The sequence below is a fragment of the Aotus nancymaae genome, unplaced genomic scaffold (assembly GCF_030222135.1).
Source record: "Aotus nancymaae isolate 86718 unplaced genomic scaffold, 86718_ANA_hifiasm-v0.15.2.pri h1tg000029l, whole genome shotgun sequence".
Lineage (NCBI taxonomy): Eukaryota > Metazoa > Chordata > Mammalia > Primates > Aotidae > Aotus > Aotus nancymaae.
This window is the reverse complement of record NW_026988442.1, coordinates 17,436,570-17,454,313: the sequence shown is the minus strand read 5'-3', so window position 1 is coordinate 17,454,313 and position 17,744 is coordinate 17,436,570. Positions and strand designations below refer to the sequence as shown.

The following is a 17,744-nucleotide window of genomic DNA, read 5'->3' as shown; positions in this document are numbered from 1 at the left end:
GTCCTTAATAATGGACTCTGGGTTGGGAGCCAGAGAGCACATGTAAATACCAAGCCTAAAGAAACTGGTGTGTAAGTTGGAGGGATGGGAAAGGAAAGGTAGGATATGACAGAGAGTCGAGAGTCAGGAACAAGACAAGTGAGCAGAGGCATAAACTGGTGAACAAGCAGACAGGGTCTCAGGTGACTGATACAGTTAGATTCCATGGGCCTGTGGGTGTATTTGGATATAAGGCTGACTAAAAGATATGGGGTTAAGGCAATCAGACAGGTAAATGGCTACTCTCCAGAAAGATAAGCAATCATGAAAGAAAGGGGCACGTCACAGAAGGCCAGGGTAAGCCACTATTTGTGAGTGCTAGTTTCTCTTAAAAGACTCATGATTAGTGGATGACTGTAATTGCTCAGACGTTCTCTAGTCCCCAAGATGGCAGTGGGGGGCAAAGAGATACTGGAGAAAAAGCTACATGGAAAATAAAGACAACTCAGGCTAAAACGATTTCTAGTATCTCACAGACTTTGGGTATCTAGCACCAGAGCTCTAAAGTTTTGCAGTTCATCCAAAAATGACCAAGAATAGTAATGCTTCATTCATTCAACCAACTCAACTTTTCAAAACACCATTAAAAGAATGGGCAAGAAAGGCCTCAGAGGTTAGATATCTTTTCAAACAAGCACTAAGGAGTGACAGCTGACACCAAGGAAGAGAATGCAAACTACACAAAGTAGGCACAAGAACTCAAAATCCCTACTATTCCAGAGTGCAGGAGTAAAAGCTTTCCACATTTCAAAAGGTCATCAGAGAATCCAGGCACAACTATCCTGTATTCATACTGATGCTCCTGAGACCCAGTGTGTCCTACTGAGAAATGCAAGAATGTTTATGTTTTAGAAAGATCTCCATACAAAATGATGACAAATACATGTTTTGCACATGGGAAAGAGGAAGCTTCAACATGAACAAAGCACTGCCCAGACCCCATTTTGTCACCAAGTAGTTGGGGTCCTAAAGTTATCTCCCTCTCTGGGCTCTCTGGTTTACCTATGTGTACAAAGAGGAAGCTGGAATAGATCATCTCTAGGATGCAACCTGTTCTAGCACTCTAACACCACTTAAAAGTTTGAGTTTCCTAGAAAGTCTGCTTCTGAAGAGCACCACATTTTCCAAAGACACCAGAAAAATAAGTACAATTCAATACAACCTGTGCCACCTTTTTAAAAAAGGAACCTCATTATGGGTTTCTTTCAGCTACAACCCTCAAACAATCCTAATGTCTTTTTCTTGTCCTCCTTTATTGTAAGTTTCAGCGTTCTGTTAGTCCTTTGGCATCTCTACCTTCCCTTGCTCAACAGAGGGACTCCTGGCCAGAGCCCCCATTTCATGTTTCAGCTTCTCTGTGAATAACCATGTAACCATGAAATGCTCAAAAGTTCCCCTCATCATTAATCCTATTATGGAAGCACTGATGTTGACAGCAAAACACAATTTGTTTCCTTTTATGCAAAGCTGCAAAGAAAATCACATTCCAACATTACATATCAGCAGAGGACTGATGTGCTGCTAACGTTTAACTATCAAAGATCGCAAAAGAACTTTTAAACTCAGATGCTCTTAACTGGAAAGAGGGGATTCAAAGAAAGAAATGTAATCAACCCTCAATTTTATGTATTAACAGAATGAGCACATGAATAACACCAAACAGGAAGCTAGAATCTGCAAAAAAAATAATAATGCCAAAAAAACTGTTCACTAATCAATCATGCTGCTTTCAGAATGAAGTCAGATATATTCAGAGAGAAGCATCATGATACTTTGCTTGGTTTCAACTCTAGTTCAGTGACTCTAGATACTGCCGGGCAGCTAGTTGAAAGGAAGTCCAAAGAGCCAACGTAGATAATCTGCTTATGAGCAGCTGATAATCCAAAACGAGTTAAAGGACAGAAAGGCACTGCAGTAGTCCCACTAGATCCTTCACTGAACTCCAGGATGAAGAGAAGCTAATTTCCATTTACCAACCCACAATGGAGCTGGAGTTCTAAAGTTTAGGCTAAAACATTTTCAGATCAGTCACTGCTGGAATTCTATGGAAAAGAAACTAGTTTTGAACTACAAGCATACCTCATTTTTACCCACTTTGCAGATACTGTGTTTTTTACAAATTGAAGATTTGTGGAAACCCAGCATCAAGAAAGTCCATTAGCTGGGCATGGTAGCTCATGCCTGTAATCCCAACACTTTAGGAGGCTGAGGTGGGCAGATTGCTTGGGCCCAAGAGTTCAAGACCAGACTGGGCGATATGCCAAAACCCCATCTCTACAAAAAAAACAAAAATTAGCTGGGCATGGTGGCATACACCTGTAGTCTCAGCTACTCAGGAGGCTGAGGCAGGAGAACTGCTTGAGCCCAGGAGGTCAAGCCTGCAGCAAGCTGTGATCCTGCTGCTGCACTCCAGCCTGGGTAATAGAGCAAGAACTTGTCTCCAAAAAAGAAAAAAAAAAAAGAAAACGAAAGAAAATCTATCACTGCCATTTTTCCAAAATCATATGTTCACTTCATGTCTGTGTCACATTTTGATAATTATTGCAATGTTTCAAACGTTTTCACTATTATCGTATCTGTTATGATAATCTGTGAGCAGTGACCTTTGATATTACTACTTTGTTTTAAGGCACCACAAACCATGCTCATGTAAGACAGCGAACCTCATCAATAAACGTGTATTCTGACTGCCTCAACCAGCTTTTCCCCTTTCTCTCTCTCCTCAGGTCTCCCTATTCTCTGAGACACAACAACACTGAAATTAAGTAATTAATAACCCTACAATGGCCCTAAGTGTTCAGGTGAAACTAAGAGTCTCACATCTCTCACTTTAAATCAAAAGCTATAAATGATTAAGCTTTAGTGAGGAATGGATGTTGAAAGTTATAATGGGCCAAAAGCAGGGCCTCTTCTACCAGACAGAAAAGTGTGAATGCAAAGAAAAAGCTCTTGAAGGATATTAAAAGTGCTACTTTAGTAAACATACAAATAGTAAAAAAGGTTTATCATTCTAAAAAAGCTAAAGAGCATTACTGCTTATATGGAGAAAGTCTTAGGAAATGATAAATAGGAAAAGATTTATCATTCTAAAAAAGCTAAAGAGACTTACTGCTTATATGGAGAGTCTTAGTGCTCTGGATAGAAGATCAAACCAGTCACAACATTCTCTTGAGTCAAGCCTAATCCAATGTAAGATCCTAACTCTCTTCAATTCTATGAAGACTAAGAGAGGTGAGGAAGCTGCACAAAAAAATTTTGAAGCTAGAAGAGGCTTATTTAAAGCTTAAGGAAAGAAGCCACTTCCATAACATGAAAGTGCAAGGTGAACCCAGAAGTGCTGACATAGAAGCTGCAGCAAGTTAATCAGAAGAACTAGCTAAGATCATTGATGAAGGTGGCTACACTAAACAACAGATTTTCAATGTAGACAAAACAGCCTTCTGCTGGAAGAAGAGGCCATCTAGGATTTTCACAACTAGAGAGTCAATGCCTGGCCTCAAAGCTTCAAAGGACAGGCTGATGCTCTTGTTAGGGCCTAATGCAGCTGGTGACTTTAAATTGAAGCCAATGCTCATTTATCATTTTGAAAATCCTAGGGCCCTTGGGAATTATGCTAAATCTACCCTGCCTGTATTCTAGAAATAGAACAAAGCCTGAATGACAGCACATGTTTACAGCATTGTTTACTGAATATTTTAAGCCCACTGTTAAGACCTACTGCTCAGAAAAAAAGGGTTTCTTCCAAAATATTACTGCTCATTACCAATGCATCTGGTCACCCAAGAGCTCTGACAAAGATGTACAAGAAGATTTATGTTAATTATATGCCTGCAAACACAGCATCCATTTTGTAGCCCATGGATCAAAGAATAATGTCAACTTTCAAGTCTTATTACTTAATATTTAAGAAATGCATTCATAAGCCTATAGCTGCCATGGATAGTGATTCTTCTAATGGATCTGGGCAAAATAAATTGAAAACTTTCTGGAAATGGATTTATCATTCTAGATGCCATCAAAAACATTCATGATTCATGGGAGGAGGACAATACATTAACATTAACAGTTGTTTAGAAGAAGTTGATTCCAATCCTCCTGAATGTCTTTGAGGGGTTCAAGATTTCAGTGGAAGAAGTAACTGCAGATGTGGTGGAAACAGCAAGAAAATTAGAATTAGAAGCAGAGCCTGAAGATGTGACTGAATTGCTGCAATCTCATGATCAGACTTGAATGGATAAGGAGTTGTTTCTTATGGATGAGCAAAGAAAGTGGTTTCTAGAGATAAACTCTACTAGTGAAGATGCTGTGGACATTGTTGAAATGACATCAAAGGATTTAGAATGTTACATGAACTTAGATAAAAAAGCCACACAGTTTAAGAGAACTGACTCTAATTCTGAAAGTTCTACTGTGGGTAAAACTCTATGAAACAGCACAGCTTGCTACAGAGAAATCTTTCATGAAAGGAAGAGTCAACAGAGGAAGCAAACTTCATTGCTGTCTTAAGAAATTGCCAGTCACCCCAACCTTGAGCAACTACCACCCTAATTAGTCAGCAGCTGTCAAAGGAGGCAAGACCCTCCATTTACCAGCAAAAAGACGACAACCTGCTGAAGGCTCAGATGATGGTTAGCATTTTTTAACAACAAAGCATTTTTATACCAAGCTGCATGGTAGATTAAATAAATAAATAAATAAAAAGAATTTTAAAATGGCATTTTTAGTTTAAGTATGTACACTGTTTAGACATAATACTATTGCACACTTATTAGACAGCAGTATAGTGTAAACAGAACTTCAATATGCACTAGGAAACCAAAAAATTCATATTACTTGCTTTACTGGAGTGGTCTGGAACCAAATCCTCAGTATCTCCAAGGGATGCTGATATTCAGCTGAAATACTAAAGAGCTGAATGGCTGACCTTGGAGAAGGTAAAAGGAGTATCAGAATTCCTACTACATCTTCTCCTAATTCCAATTTCTCTACAGCTATACAAGACTCAGACCAAACCCAACCACTTCCTTTAGGACGCTTAGTGGGGGGAGAAAAGACAAAGGAAGGAGTAATTTGTAAATGAGATTTCCTGGTGCTAGAAAATAGGAAAACTGAGATATCGTAGTAATATTAAAGAGACCAGGGGAAAAGAATTACTATGGTGATGACATAATTCTTGATATCAACGACTGCTAACTGTGGTGGAATAAGGTTGTATTTTAACCTACTGTGAACATTTCTATACTGTGACATGTGTGGGTAACAAACTGTTCTCATTTCTTTGTACAGGATTCTAAACCTTAATCTCCAAGGGACCCATGACTTTAGGAACACTGAGGCAACTTTGTAGAATTAAAAAAAAAAAATCTGCCATGTTGCTGTAGTAGCATATGTGTTATTAGTAATGACATAAATAATGAAAATTAATGCCTGACACTTACTTACTGTCAGGCACTGTACTACTTAGAACTATCCAAATTGTCTCATTTAATCCTTTATTTTTAAAAAAGATGGTAAAGCAGAAATATTTTAAAAGATGGTTGCACAGAGACAGACACTATTATATAATCTCTATTTTAAAGATGAAGACCTGAGGCTTAAAGAGGTTAATTAACTGGCCCAAGATCCCATAGCTAGCAAGTAGCAGAGCTGGGATTCCAATGCAGGCAGTCTGACCCAGAGTTCGTGTTCACGCACTACACTAAACATTAAAGGATGCCTACCAGGCACGCTCAGAAGGGCAAGTGCTTTGAAGTATTTTCTCCAACAGTGCTGACAAGCTATTGTGAACCATCCACATTTTCCAATGAAGTCGTTTTTATATAGGAAAACTTTTCTATTGGGTTAAACTTTATACATTCAATCCCTCAATTTAAACAATGACAACTAGTGAGACACTGCAGAAAGGTATGGCTGTGTTTATCAAGTTCACCTTCAAAATTAGCAAGGCAACTTAGTAAGAAGACCAAGGAAGCTATTCCAAGGAAGCTGAAATAGGTGGGACTGAAGTCTATGACTAAAGAAGAGTGTTCTCTGTTGGTCTAATAAAGGAAATAAACCCACATTCACCATGCCAACACAACATCCGCAATGATAAAAGTAAGACCACCCAGGAGACTACTTATTTTACAAAGTCTCTTTTTTTTTTGAGAGAGGATCTAGCTCTGTCACCCAGGCTGGAGTGCAGTGGTGTGATCACCGTTCACTGCAACATCAACCTCCTGGTCTAAGCAATCCTCCCACTTCAGCATCCCCAGTAGCTGGAATTACAGGCATGCACCTCCAAGCCCAGCTAATTATTTTTTTTATTATTAAGATACAAGGTCTCGGCTGGGCGCGGTGGCTCACGTCTGTAATCCCAGCACTTTGGGAGGCCGAGGCGGGTGGATCACGAGGTCAAGAGATCGAGACCATCCTGGTCAACATGGTGAAACCCCGTCTCTACTAAAAATACAAAAAATTAGCTGGGCATGGTGGTGCGTGCCTGTAATCCCAGCTACTCAGGAGGCTGAGGCAGGAGAATTGCCTGAACCCAGGAGGCGGAGGTTGCGGTGAGCCGAGATAGCACCATTGCACTCCAGCCTGGGTAACAAAAGCGAAACTCTGTCTCAAAAAAAAGAAAAAAAAAAAGATACAAGGTCTCACTGTGTTGCCCAGGCTGGTCTCCAACTCCCGAGCTCAAGAGATCCTCCCACCTCAGCCTCCCAAAGTGCTGGAATTACAGGTGTGAACCACTACACCCTGTTAACAAAGTCTAAGAGTCTAAACTAAGGTGGTAGTGGTTGGAACAGAAGTGAAGGGATGGAGAAAAGCCTCCTGAAGATGCAGCCCTTCCTCCATAAAGCTTTTCCCAACTTCCCAGTGGCAGAGCTGCTTGTGCCTTTGTGCCACCACATCTTGTTCATAGCTCCATAACAGCACTGACACTGTACCTGGATTTCAAATCTGGGGTATACCCCCATTAGACTGCAAGCTCCAAGAGAGCAAAAACTCTGAGTTGATCATTTTCATATCCTAACACCTTCTTTATTCCTGACAGAGAAGCAGGCTCTGTGCTCATAAGCTTGTACAATCCATGAAGAAAAGAACCATGGCTGGGCACAGTGCCTCACACCTGTAATCCCAGCACTTTGGGAGGCCAAGGCAGGCAGATCACCTGAGGTTGAGAGTCTGAGACCAACCTGACCAACATGGAGAAAGCCTGTCTCCATGAAAAATACAAAATTACCCAGGCATGGTGCTGCATGCCTGTAATCCCAACTACTTGGAGGCTGAGGCAGGAGAATCACTTGAACCCGGGAGGTGGAGGCTGCAGTGAGCTAAGTCACGCCACTGCGCTCCAGCCTGGGCAGCAAGAGCGAAACTCCGCCTCAAAAAAAAAAAAAGAAAAGAACCTTGTCTTTCATCTTTGAGCCCTTTTATCTTTGAGAAACAGCTCCAAGGCTCCTTTCAAGTCTGCTGAACATCAACACCCCTGACTAAAATGCAAAGTTGGCCATGAGGATAGGCAGGGGAGGAAGCAGAGAATTAAGTGATATCTGAACATCTGGCCAGAATGTTCAGTAGACACATGAAACATTAATCAGGGATAGTGAACTTAGAGTTGTCTGCAAAAAGATGCTGAAAGGAGAAGAACGAATGAGTTCTTCTAAAATGATGAAGAAGAGGTTACAGAGTCAAATTCTAGAGGAGAGTCAAGAATAATGAGGCCCAAGAAAATCTCTGGCAAAAGACAGCACTGACAGCTCCAAGAATATAGGTTTTGGACATTCTATGAAATAATTGACCAGTACTCTTCAGAAATGAAAGACAAGGGAAGACTAAGGAAATATGACAAATGTTATGTGGGATCCTGGATAGCAACCTGAAACAGAAAAAGGACCAGCAGTGAAAACTCTGATGACATCTAAATTAAGTATGCAGTTACTAGTATTACATGAATGTTGATTTCCTAGTTTTGATCTTTATATAATGGTTATATGTTAACTTTAGGGGAAGCTGGATGAGGAATACATGGCAAGTACTATTTTTATAATTTTCTCTAAGTTTAAAATTGATTCAAAATAAAAAGTTAAAAAGCAAAGAACACAGGTTTTGTAGCAAGGGTGGCAAGACATAATAAGAGAAAAATGATTAAGAAACTGAGGTATCAGGTGTGAACAATTTTCTTGAAGTCTGACATGAAAGCACGGAGATGTAGGCCAACGAGCTAACAAGGTAGCAGAGCAAGGGCCTTCCAGATAAGGGAAACAACCAGGGCATATTTGAAGGCACATCCCAGTTAATTCATTCATTAACAACCATGTATTAGACATTAACTACAGCTGAGATGCTCTGCTAGGCACTGGTCCTCGCCTCTAAGTCTACAGTTTAGTAAAGAATGTGTGTAAGGAGGCATATAAATATAATGTGTTTCATAAGTGTGAGAAGAATGGGCCAGAAGAAAGAGATGATGAGAAGAATGCAAAGGGAGGAAGTGAACTTGAAAAAAATCACTCAGGAGATGAAAGAGAAAAACAGTCTGAAATGTTATCAATGCGAATAGCTCTGTATCTGTTCTGGTTCTCCTTATCTGTTATAGTCTCACTGCTAACAAAAAGTAACTTCAAATTGTACTAAACGGACATGCAAAAAGAGCCTATATAAAATGGCTTCACGATTAGAATCATATTCTTAGGGCTACAGGGAAGAGGCCTTCGCAGAATGGATGTATTTGACCACCGGTGTTCAGATTTTTGTAATGTTTCTTATACACACAGCAACAACAATAACAAAAACCCACAAAACAGGAAAGCTCAATTACAAAATTACAACTACTACCTTATGAAGCACATAATACAAATGATAAACTCACACAAGAAAAAATAATGCTTATTAAAGCAACCTTGAACTAGTCTTTTATATACCTACTAGATTCGTGGAAAAAATAAAGTATGACAACTAGTACTATCAAGATTGTAATAAAACTGGGGCCAGGCATGGTGGCTCACACTTGTAATCCCAACACTTTGGGAGACTGAGGCAAGAGGATAACCTGAGCCCAAGAGTTCAAGACCAGCCTGGACAACACAGGGAGACCCTGGTTCTATTTAAAAAAAGAAAGAAAAGAAAAGGATTGTAGTAAAATTGGAATACACACATACTGTTAGGATTCACTTCATGTGAGTACTATGTACTGTGTCACACATCTACAGCTGAGATAACCCCCATCCTCTCCAGCCACTGCCTACTTTTTACCCATTGCTGCATTTACCCAATGCTCTGAATATTTAACTCCCCTGTCTTTGCTCTTAATAATCCCAGTCAAGAACCACTGTCCCAGTGTCCTTTACCACCCACAAAATTCCCACCCATTCATCAAGGCTAGCATTCCAGTGTTATCTCCCTTTTCTTCAATGACCAAACCAAATCCATCCCCATCAATACATCCCCTTTCCATACCTAATTGTTCCTTCCACTGTGCTCCCATAATACTTTTATTCATACAGTTAGTTGTTTAAATGTCTGTCTCGCTCCTTACATTATGAATTCTTCTTTAAGGTCCATGGTCCATGTCATAATAATTTTAGTACATGTAATACTTAGCATAGGAGATGGCACATGGTAATTACTAATGACAGATGGGAAGGAAAAAAATGCTACATGAACAAAGAACTTCACTACAATGTTATCTCCAAGATCAAAAACCTGAAAATCACCTAAATATCCAATTATAGAAGAACAATTTAGGGAAAATGGTCTATCACTCAAGCAAAAGGTATGCAAATACTAAAAATAACATGAAGGCTATGTAGAAACACAGAAAATACTCCTGGCAATGTTAAATTAAAAACATAGAATATAAAATAGTATATATGCAATAGTTCCAGCCTCGCAAAATACATAAGGACTGTGGAAAGAGAAAAACATTGACTGAATTAGGGTGTTATAGTTTTCCTCTTCTCAAGCATTTTCTTTAACACTGTTTCTATCACTTCATTATCATTTAAATTTTTATTTCAAAAGAAAAAAATAAGAGGGGGAAAGGAGCAAGTTTAGATACTTCTGTAAGCCCCTGCAATCCAAGAGATATGCTAAGATATTACTGACAGATGGCAAGAGGGGTGGATGTCCGCAATATCACCAAAACCAAGGGTCCTTGACCCCAATTTGCCTCAAAAAGAAAACGTCTCATGTCACAAGCTGCACTAAATGTAAATTCTTTATTGAAAAACTTCGGAGGCAAGAACTTTTTCCAGACATATGTGGAATCAGAATTAATGAGAGTGCCCTGGAGTTCATACACGCACCTATGCCAGCAAAAACTTCTCAGCCAAGGCACTGCTGGGCACACTTCTTGATGAGATGTCTAAGCCTGAAGGCATCAAAAAAGTACATTTCCATTTTGGGAACATAACTGGTTTCCTCTTGAAGACTTTTTCCACCACCTCCTGCCCATATTGTAATTCTCCTGTCTTCTCAAATGAATAGTTAACGTATGTCAAGGATAGATGGCATACACTGAGGCACTCAGTGCCTGTCTCTATTACTTGTAGAAGAACCAATCTCAGTAGAAAATTGGAATCTTCCCACCAAGCTGCCCAAAGTGCCCTCTGAGGTAGGCAGCAAGTACCCAAAAAAATGTTAAATACTTTTAATAAACATTTCTTGACACTGCATGATATTTTTCCTGGTTTAGTTTCTAAATTTTAGAAACGGCATACATCTTAGTTTCTGAATTTTGGAAATGAAAAGAACCAGAAGTCATATCGACCAGTTTCCTCATTTTACAAGTGACTGAAAAAAAAAAAACGTATAGAGTGGGAAAGTGACTTGTCCTGAGTCACCCAGATAAGTAATGATAAAAGTGGGATTAAAATCCAAATCTCCCAGGTTCTCAGCCCCACTCAGTCTATCACATGAAGTGTTTTTTATCCCTTGAAACCTCTGGAACCCCTGGTCTAAATAATTAGTACCACAGAATTTTGAAGCTAGAAGGGGCCTCAGAGAGAGTCGTTACTTAATCCCTTCATTAGGCATATGAGGAAACTGAGGCCCAGAAAGATTAAGTGATAGGCTCTCAATATCTTGAATGGCAGGGAAAAAATACAACTTAAGCTCCCAAATCTGCAAACCAGGCCCACAAGAGGGGAGGAGAATGTCTTGGCTGGGGGAAATTTTTAAAGGAAGGTAGATCATTTTAGACCAGGGAATCACAAAGCTCAGCGTCAGCAACACCTGCGATCTGGTTAGAAACGCCAAATCTAAAGTCCCACAGGAGACTGAATCAAACTCTAGGGATGGGGATGTTTAATTTTGTTCCCTTATGTCCCCAAGAAGCAAACTTCAGCGGTCAGACTGAGTCTACTCTCTGTAAATGACAACTATAAACAAAGGCTCATAAGATGTATGCCTTCCTCTACATGTGGACTATACCTCAATTTTTAAAATGTTCAAATCTGAAAACAAAATGGAAAACTACATCTGGTTGTTCAGTAGGTTTCAGTTCTGGCCCTGCTCCTTACTGGCTGTCTGGCTTTCGGTAGGCAGCTTGACGGCTCTAGCTTGAGCTTCCTTTCCTAGAATACAAGCATGCTGCCTACCTCAGAGGGCACGTTGAGAATTAAATGTGATAATTTGTCTGAAAACACTTTGGTTCTGCATCTGACATACAGCAGGCAAGCAGTACAGCACAGTGGTTAGGAGCTCCAAGTATGAAATGAGACTGTCTGGGTACCCTGGCCTTGCCATTATGTGGTTAGATGCCTTAAGGTAGGTTAGGTGCTTTTTCTGTACCTCAGTTTCCTCATCTGTACAGCAGGGACTATGATCTAGCTGCCAAGATCCAGGATAAGGAAGGCGAGTAGTATTTTGTAGTTCAGGAAAACAGTACCTTCCTCACAGGATTGTTAAGAGGATTTAGACAGATCATGCTGGTAAGTAAAGTATCTTTCATGTCTATACAATGTTACTGTTTTCATGGTGGGGTATTTTTTTTGTTTTTTGTTTTTTGGTTTTTTTTTGGAGACAGTCTCGCTCTGTCACCCAGGCTAGAGCACAGTGGCACGATCTCGGCTCAGTGCAACCTCTGCTTCCCAGGCACAAGTGATCCTCACTCCTCAGCCTCTACAGACACACACCACCACGCCCAGCTAATTTGTGTACTTTTTGTAGAGACAGGTTTTCACCATGTTGCCCAGGCTGGTCTAGAACTCCTGGACTTAAGCGATCCGCCTGCCTTGGCCTCCCAAAGTGCTGGGATTACAGGAGTGAACAATCACACCTGGCCTCAAAGAGCTTTTGCATCCATAAACTCACGACTTTCTACAAGAGGATGGGTGTGGCTGATTATGAACTAGATTCCAGACTGTATCATCTTTTAGGAACAGGAAGAGTGGACCTGGATCTTACAAAAAGGAAACTGAATGAATGGCATATGTAGGAAATGAACAGGGCTGGAAATAAGAAGACCAGGAGTCTGAGCTACAAGCCAGGTGGTGTAAGGAAGCCAGGGCCTGAATAAGGTCTGGAAGTGGATTTTGGAACCAGTGCTGCTTTCCAAGCCTTAGATCATGATTCCGAATTTGCGTTCCAAAACTTAGCCTTGAATTGAGGATATTTCGCTGAGCAAGGGCCTAGAACTGGTTTTCAGTGCCTAAAGAGTGAGCCTCTCACCTCTCGAATGGCTCTGGCCAGTCAATTAGCCAAAGCGGGGGACCTGCAATGGGGAAGGAGATGCTCCTGGCAGGCCAGCTGCCCTAGGCTGGCAAAATGAAGGTGCTCTCCAGTAGCAGATTTAGGAGGCTTCAGCCCTGTCACCAGGTTCAGTTCAGTGTTGTCAACCTGAATTAAATGAGTTCTACTACGGTAGTTCCTTATTGTGCAACCAACATATTTGCATTTCAAAACTCTTAGGTTGAACCCTCAGATACAATAGAAAATGTAAAGGCCAAGATCCAGGATAAGGAAGGCAAGTAATATTTTGTAGTTCAGGAAAATTGACCTGTGGAGACCCCAATTTACCTGTAGACTGGCTAGGCACATTTGCTCTTGGTGAGGAGGGAAGGGGTCAGATTGACACAGCAAAATACTTTTGGAATAACACAATAAACAAATGTTTATGATCACGAAACAAAGCTACCTAGGAATCCTTGAGGTACATTTCACTTGTGTGAATCTGGACACTTTTTTATTCTCTATACCTGTTTCCTCATCTTTAAAATGAAGGTTCCTATATTAACATATTAATATATTAAGTATTGTTATTAAGATTAAATGTGGTGCCGGGTGTGGTGGCTCATGCCTATAATCCCAGCACTTTGGGAGGCCAAGGTGGGTGGATCACTAGGTCAGGAGATAGAGATCATCCTGGCCAACATGGTGAAACCCCGTCTTTACTAAAAATACAAAAAATTAGCCAGGCATGGTGGCACACACCTGTAGTCCCAGCTACTCAGGAGGCTGAGGCAGCAGAATCGCTTCAACCCGGGAGGCAGAGGTTGCAGTGAGCTGAGATTGCACCACTGCACTCCAGCCTGGGAGACAGAGCGAGACTCCGTCTCAAAAAAAAAAAAAGATTAAATGTGATAAGATGTATAAACATTAAAAATAATGAGACCAAGATTCTGGTTTCAACTCTGGCCACCACCTTGGCCCACAACATCAGGTGAGTCCTTTTATCAGACTAAGGTTCACTTTTCATCCATAAACAAGTGGGTTGAAGGAAGTTACCTACAGTACTTCTCAAAATAAAAGGCAAGGTCTTTATCGTGGCCCCCAAGGCAGGCCTACATAGTCTTGTCATGTGCCTACATCTTCAGCTTTGTCACTTACCATTCCCCTGCTCACTTCCCATGTTGCAACAACATCGATCCTCTTTCTGGTCCTCTAAGAGGCTGCACCAGCTTCTACCAACAGCCTATGTCTGTACTTGCTATTCTCTGTGCCTCCATCATTCTGCCCCCTTCACATGACTGGCTCCCTCTCAACCTTCAGTCCTTTAGTGTCCTTCCTCGACCACATTACAAAAAGTAAAAGGTCCTGTCCCCAACTCCCAGGGGTTATTCTCTACAGGAGTGCTGTCCAATAAAAATACAAGAAAAGCCACAAGCAAAACACCTATCTAACTTTACATTTTCTAGTAGCCACATTTTAAAAGTTTTTTTAAAAGATAACATTAATTTTAATAATATATTTTCTTTAATCCAATATATCCTAAGTGTTATCATTTATTCAATGTGTAATCAGCATAAAAGGTAAGATATTTTACATTATTTTCATACTAAATACTTGAAATCCAGTGTGTATTTTACACATGCAGCAGATCTAATTAGAAACGAGTCACATTTTTAAATGTTCAATAATCACATGTGCTTAAAGGCTACACCAAGCAGCGCAATTTTAGCATACTCTACTATATTCCCTTCCTAGCACTTACCACAATCTGAACGTCTTGTTTACTTAGTATCTTGTAACTTCCCACCAGATGCTCCACAAAAGCAAGAATCTTGCCTTTTATTCAGTGTTATATACCCAGTGGATAGACTGCCTTGCACACAGTAGGTGTTCAATATATATTTGTTGAGCAACATAGTAGGTGTTGAGCAAATGAATGTTTTTTTCTTTTTTGAGACAGAGTCTTGCTCTGTCGCCAGGCTGGAGTGCAACGGCCTGATCTCAGCTCACTGCAATCTCCCCCTCCTGGGTTCAAGCGATTCCCCTGCCTCAGCCTCCCGAGTAGCTGGGACTACAGGTACGCACCACCACACCCAGCTAATTTTGTGTATTTTAGTAAACACTGGGTTTCACCACATTGGCCAGGATGGTCTTGATCACCTGACCTCGTGATCCACCCACCTTGGCCTCCTAAAGTCCTGGGATTACAGGCGTGAGCCACCAAGCCCAGCCTTTTCTAGCATTAATGGGCTAGCCATTCTAGAAATTCCAAGCAAGCATACAATCACTCATTCAACAACTTGCCTAGTTCCCTTTGTCTTTCACTATCAATTAAACTGTCTTTAAAAGAAAATTCTCTTGGCTCTATAGCTCTCCATTGCTTAATGTTCTTTCCCATGATGTCTTAAGTGTCCAGGGTCAATTTCTTGTATGTTGGCTGAGGAGTGGTGTGAAAATAACTGCTAATATTTACTGAATGTTTACTCTTCGGCAAGCATTGTCTAAGCACTTTACATTTCTCAACAGCTTCACAACAGACCTGTGAGGCAGCTACTGACATTTTCCCCCATTTAAGATGAGGAAACCAAGCCATAGAGAAGTTAAGTATTTTCTTCAAATTTAGAGCAGCCAGTTAGTAGCAAAACAGAGACTGCCAGCAACCTAGGGGTCCAGACTCACGGCTCTTAATCACCTATTCGTGACTGCAGAGCTGTCCAACAAAAATGTAAGCTGAACTACCTATGTGATTTTGAATTTTCTAGTAAACACATTAACACGTCAAGAGGAGCAGTTAAAATTGGTTTTAAGGCCGAGCATGGTGGCTCACGCCTGTAATCCCAGCACTTTAGGAGGCCGAGGCAAGCAGATCACCTGAGGTCAGGAGTTCAAGACCAGCCTAGCCAACATGGTGAAACCTCGTCTCTACTAAAAATACAAAACTTAGCTGGGTGTGGTGCCACATGCCTGCAATCCCAGCTACCCAGGAGGCTGGCAGGAGAAATGCTTGAACCCAGGAGGCAGAGGTTGCAGTGATTGTGCCACTGCACTAAAAAAAAATTGGTTTTAAGCATATTTTATTTGCTGGGTGTGGTGTGTGGTGACTCACACCTGTAATCTCAGCACTTTGGGAGGCCAAATGGGAAGATCACTTAAGGCCAGGAGTTTGAGACCAGCCTGGGCAACATAGCAAGACCCTGTCTCTACAAAAAATTTAAAAATCAGCCAAACATAGTAATGCCCGCCTGCAGTCCTAGCTACCGGGAAGGATACCTTAGACATAGGAGTTTAAGGCTACTGTGAGCAATGATTGTGCCACTGCACTCCAGCCTGGGCGACAGAGCAATATCCTGTCTCTAAATAACAATAAAATAAAATTTTAAAAATTAAGTATATTTTATTTCACCTATTATCCAAAATATGATCATTTAATCAATATGACCAATAACCAATGTAATTAATATAATCGGTAAGATCATGTAATCAATACAAAAATTTTACTTTTTTCATACTAGTCTCCAACCAAAATGTAACTTTACACTTACAGTACTCCTCAATTCAGACTAGTCACATTTCAAGCATTCAACAGCCTACGTGGTGGCTACCACATTGGGCAGTGCAGCTCTATTGCCCCTCACAACGAGCCTCCTATGGAATCAAAGCAGGGGACAGGGGGAGCCTTTGGGGTGGAAGTCAAAACACCTGAGCTCTAATTCCAGCTCTTTGTTTCTGAGTGACCGGACAAATCCTTTCTGCTCTCTAGGTCCCGTACAGTTTCCCCACAAGTACCCTAGGCAACGGGGGCCCTGAGCAAGATTCCTAGAAACTCATTCCATGCTAGAATTCCCAACATCTCCAAATTGCAGTAAACACAAGCACAGCTTTCCATACTTTAAAATCAGCTTTCATATCCATCAGTTGGTACAGTCCTCAAACAACCCTATGAAGGCAGCTATTAGTGTCTCCACCACATAGGTACAAAAACCTGGTTCAAAGAGGGGGAAATGACTTGTCCAAAAGCCACACAGCCAGTCAGTGGAGAAGCTGGAGTTCAAATCCAAGAGAGATCAGTGGGCTCCCACCATGACCACCACCATCACCTCAACGACTCGGGGGACATGAGAGCTGAGAGGACATGGTTGGGAAAACAGGATAGTCTGGGGTTTCAGAGGAGTTTCAGGGAACCAGGCCCCAGGGTGAGGAAGAGGAGGTGAGGGGCTCAGGTCTTGAGAAGGGACGAATCGAAAGGGCCCAGGAGGGCCTCGGCAGGAAAGTAAAACGAGGGGCTAGGACCCCGGGTGACTTGAGAAGTTAGGGGGCCCGGGAGTGAGGCGAAAAGAGGTGAGATGAAGGGGCTCTGGCTCCTGCGACCCTTGCCCAAGTGAGAAGGCGGTCGCTCGGCCCTCCCTGCCCCTCATACCTGGTAGCTCAGAAGTTCGCCCACGTCCATGGTACCCGACCTAGCAAATAAGCGGGTTCCGTCCACTCACGCCCAGACCACGGGCCCGTCTGCCGCGGCTCCAGACACACTGCCGTAAAGTGCGGCGAGTGGGGCCTCAGAGCCAATAGAGCAAAAGTGAACGCGACAAGCGAGCAGGCCACACCGCGGTAAAAGGCCGCGCCGCCGTAAAGTGCGCTGCATTTGGAACCGGGCTGCTTCCCCACTGGAGCCTGAGGGGGCGGGGAAAGGGGCGGAGACTTAGAGGAGGGACTGGAGGAGAAGAGCAGAAACCGAAAGAAACCAAACTTGATTGTGCGCCCCCTGTGTCCAGAGCGGAGTGCCGGGTGCTTAGTGTGCGCTCTCAGTAGTTTCCAGACTTGTCCTCATTTGACAGAAAAGGAAACTGACGCTCCCAACTGCACCATCCAATACTTTAACCCAGTAGCCACATGTGGTTACCGAGAGCTTGACATATGGCTACTCCAAAGTGAGATGTGCTATAAATGTAAATAAAATACACATCAGATTGGGTCAAATAAATATAAAATGAATTTTACCTGTTTCCTTTTACTTCTTAAATGTGGTTAGTAGAAAATTTTGAATTACACATGTGGCT

General features: G+C 41.6%; 1 protein-coding gene across 2 annotated transcripts in view; it reads right to left on the bottom strand.

Annotated features, from left to right (window-relative positions):
* Nucleotides 1–17,230, bottom strand: part of CTNNBL1 (catenin beta like 1) — a 181,000-nt gene extending 163,770 nt beyond the window's left edge. Inside the window, exon 1 of one of the 2 annotated variants that reach the window (XM_012455042.3) lies at nucleotides 17,108–17,230. In XM_012455042.3, coding sequence (XP_012310465.1) covers nucleotides 17,108–17,137 — 30 coding nt within the window. In that variant the 5' untranslated portion in view covers nucleotides 17,138–17,230. The remainder of the gene's footprint in view (nucleotides 1–17,107) is intronic. The other variant, XM_064382424.1, reaches the window with a different exon arrangement.
* Nucleotides 17,231–17,744: the final 514 nt, after the last annotated feature.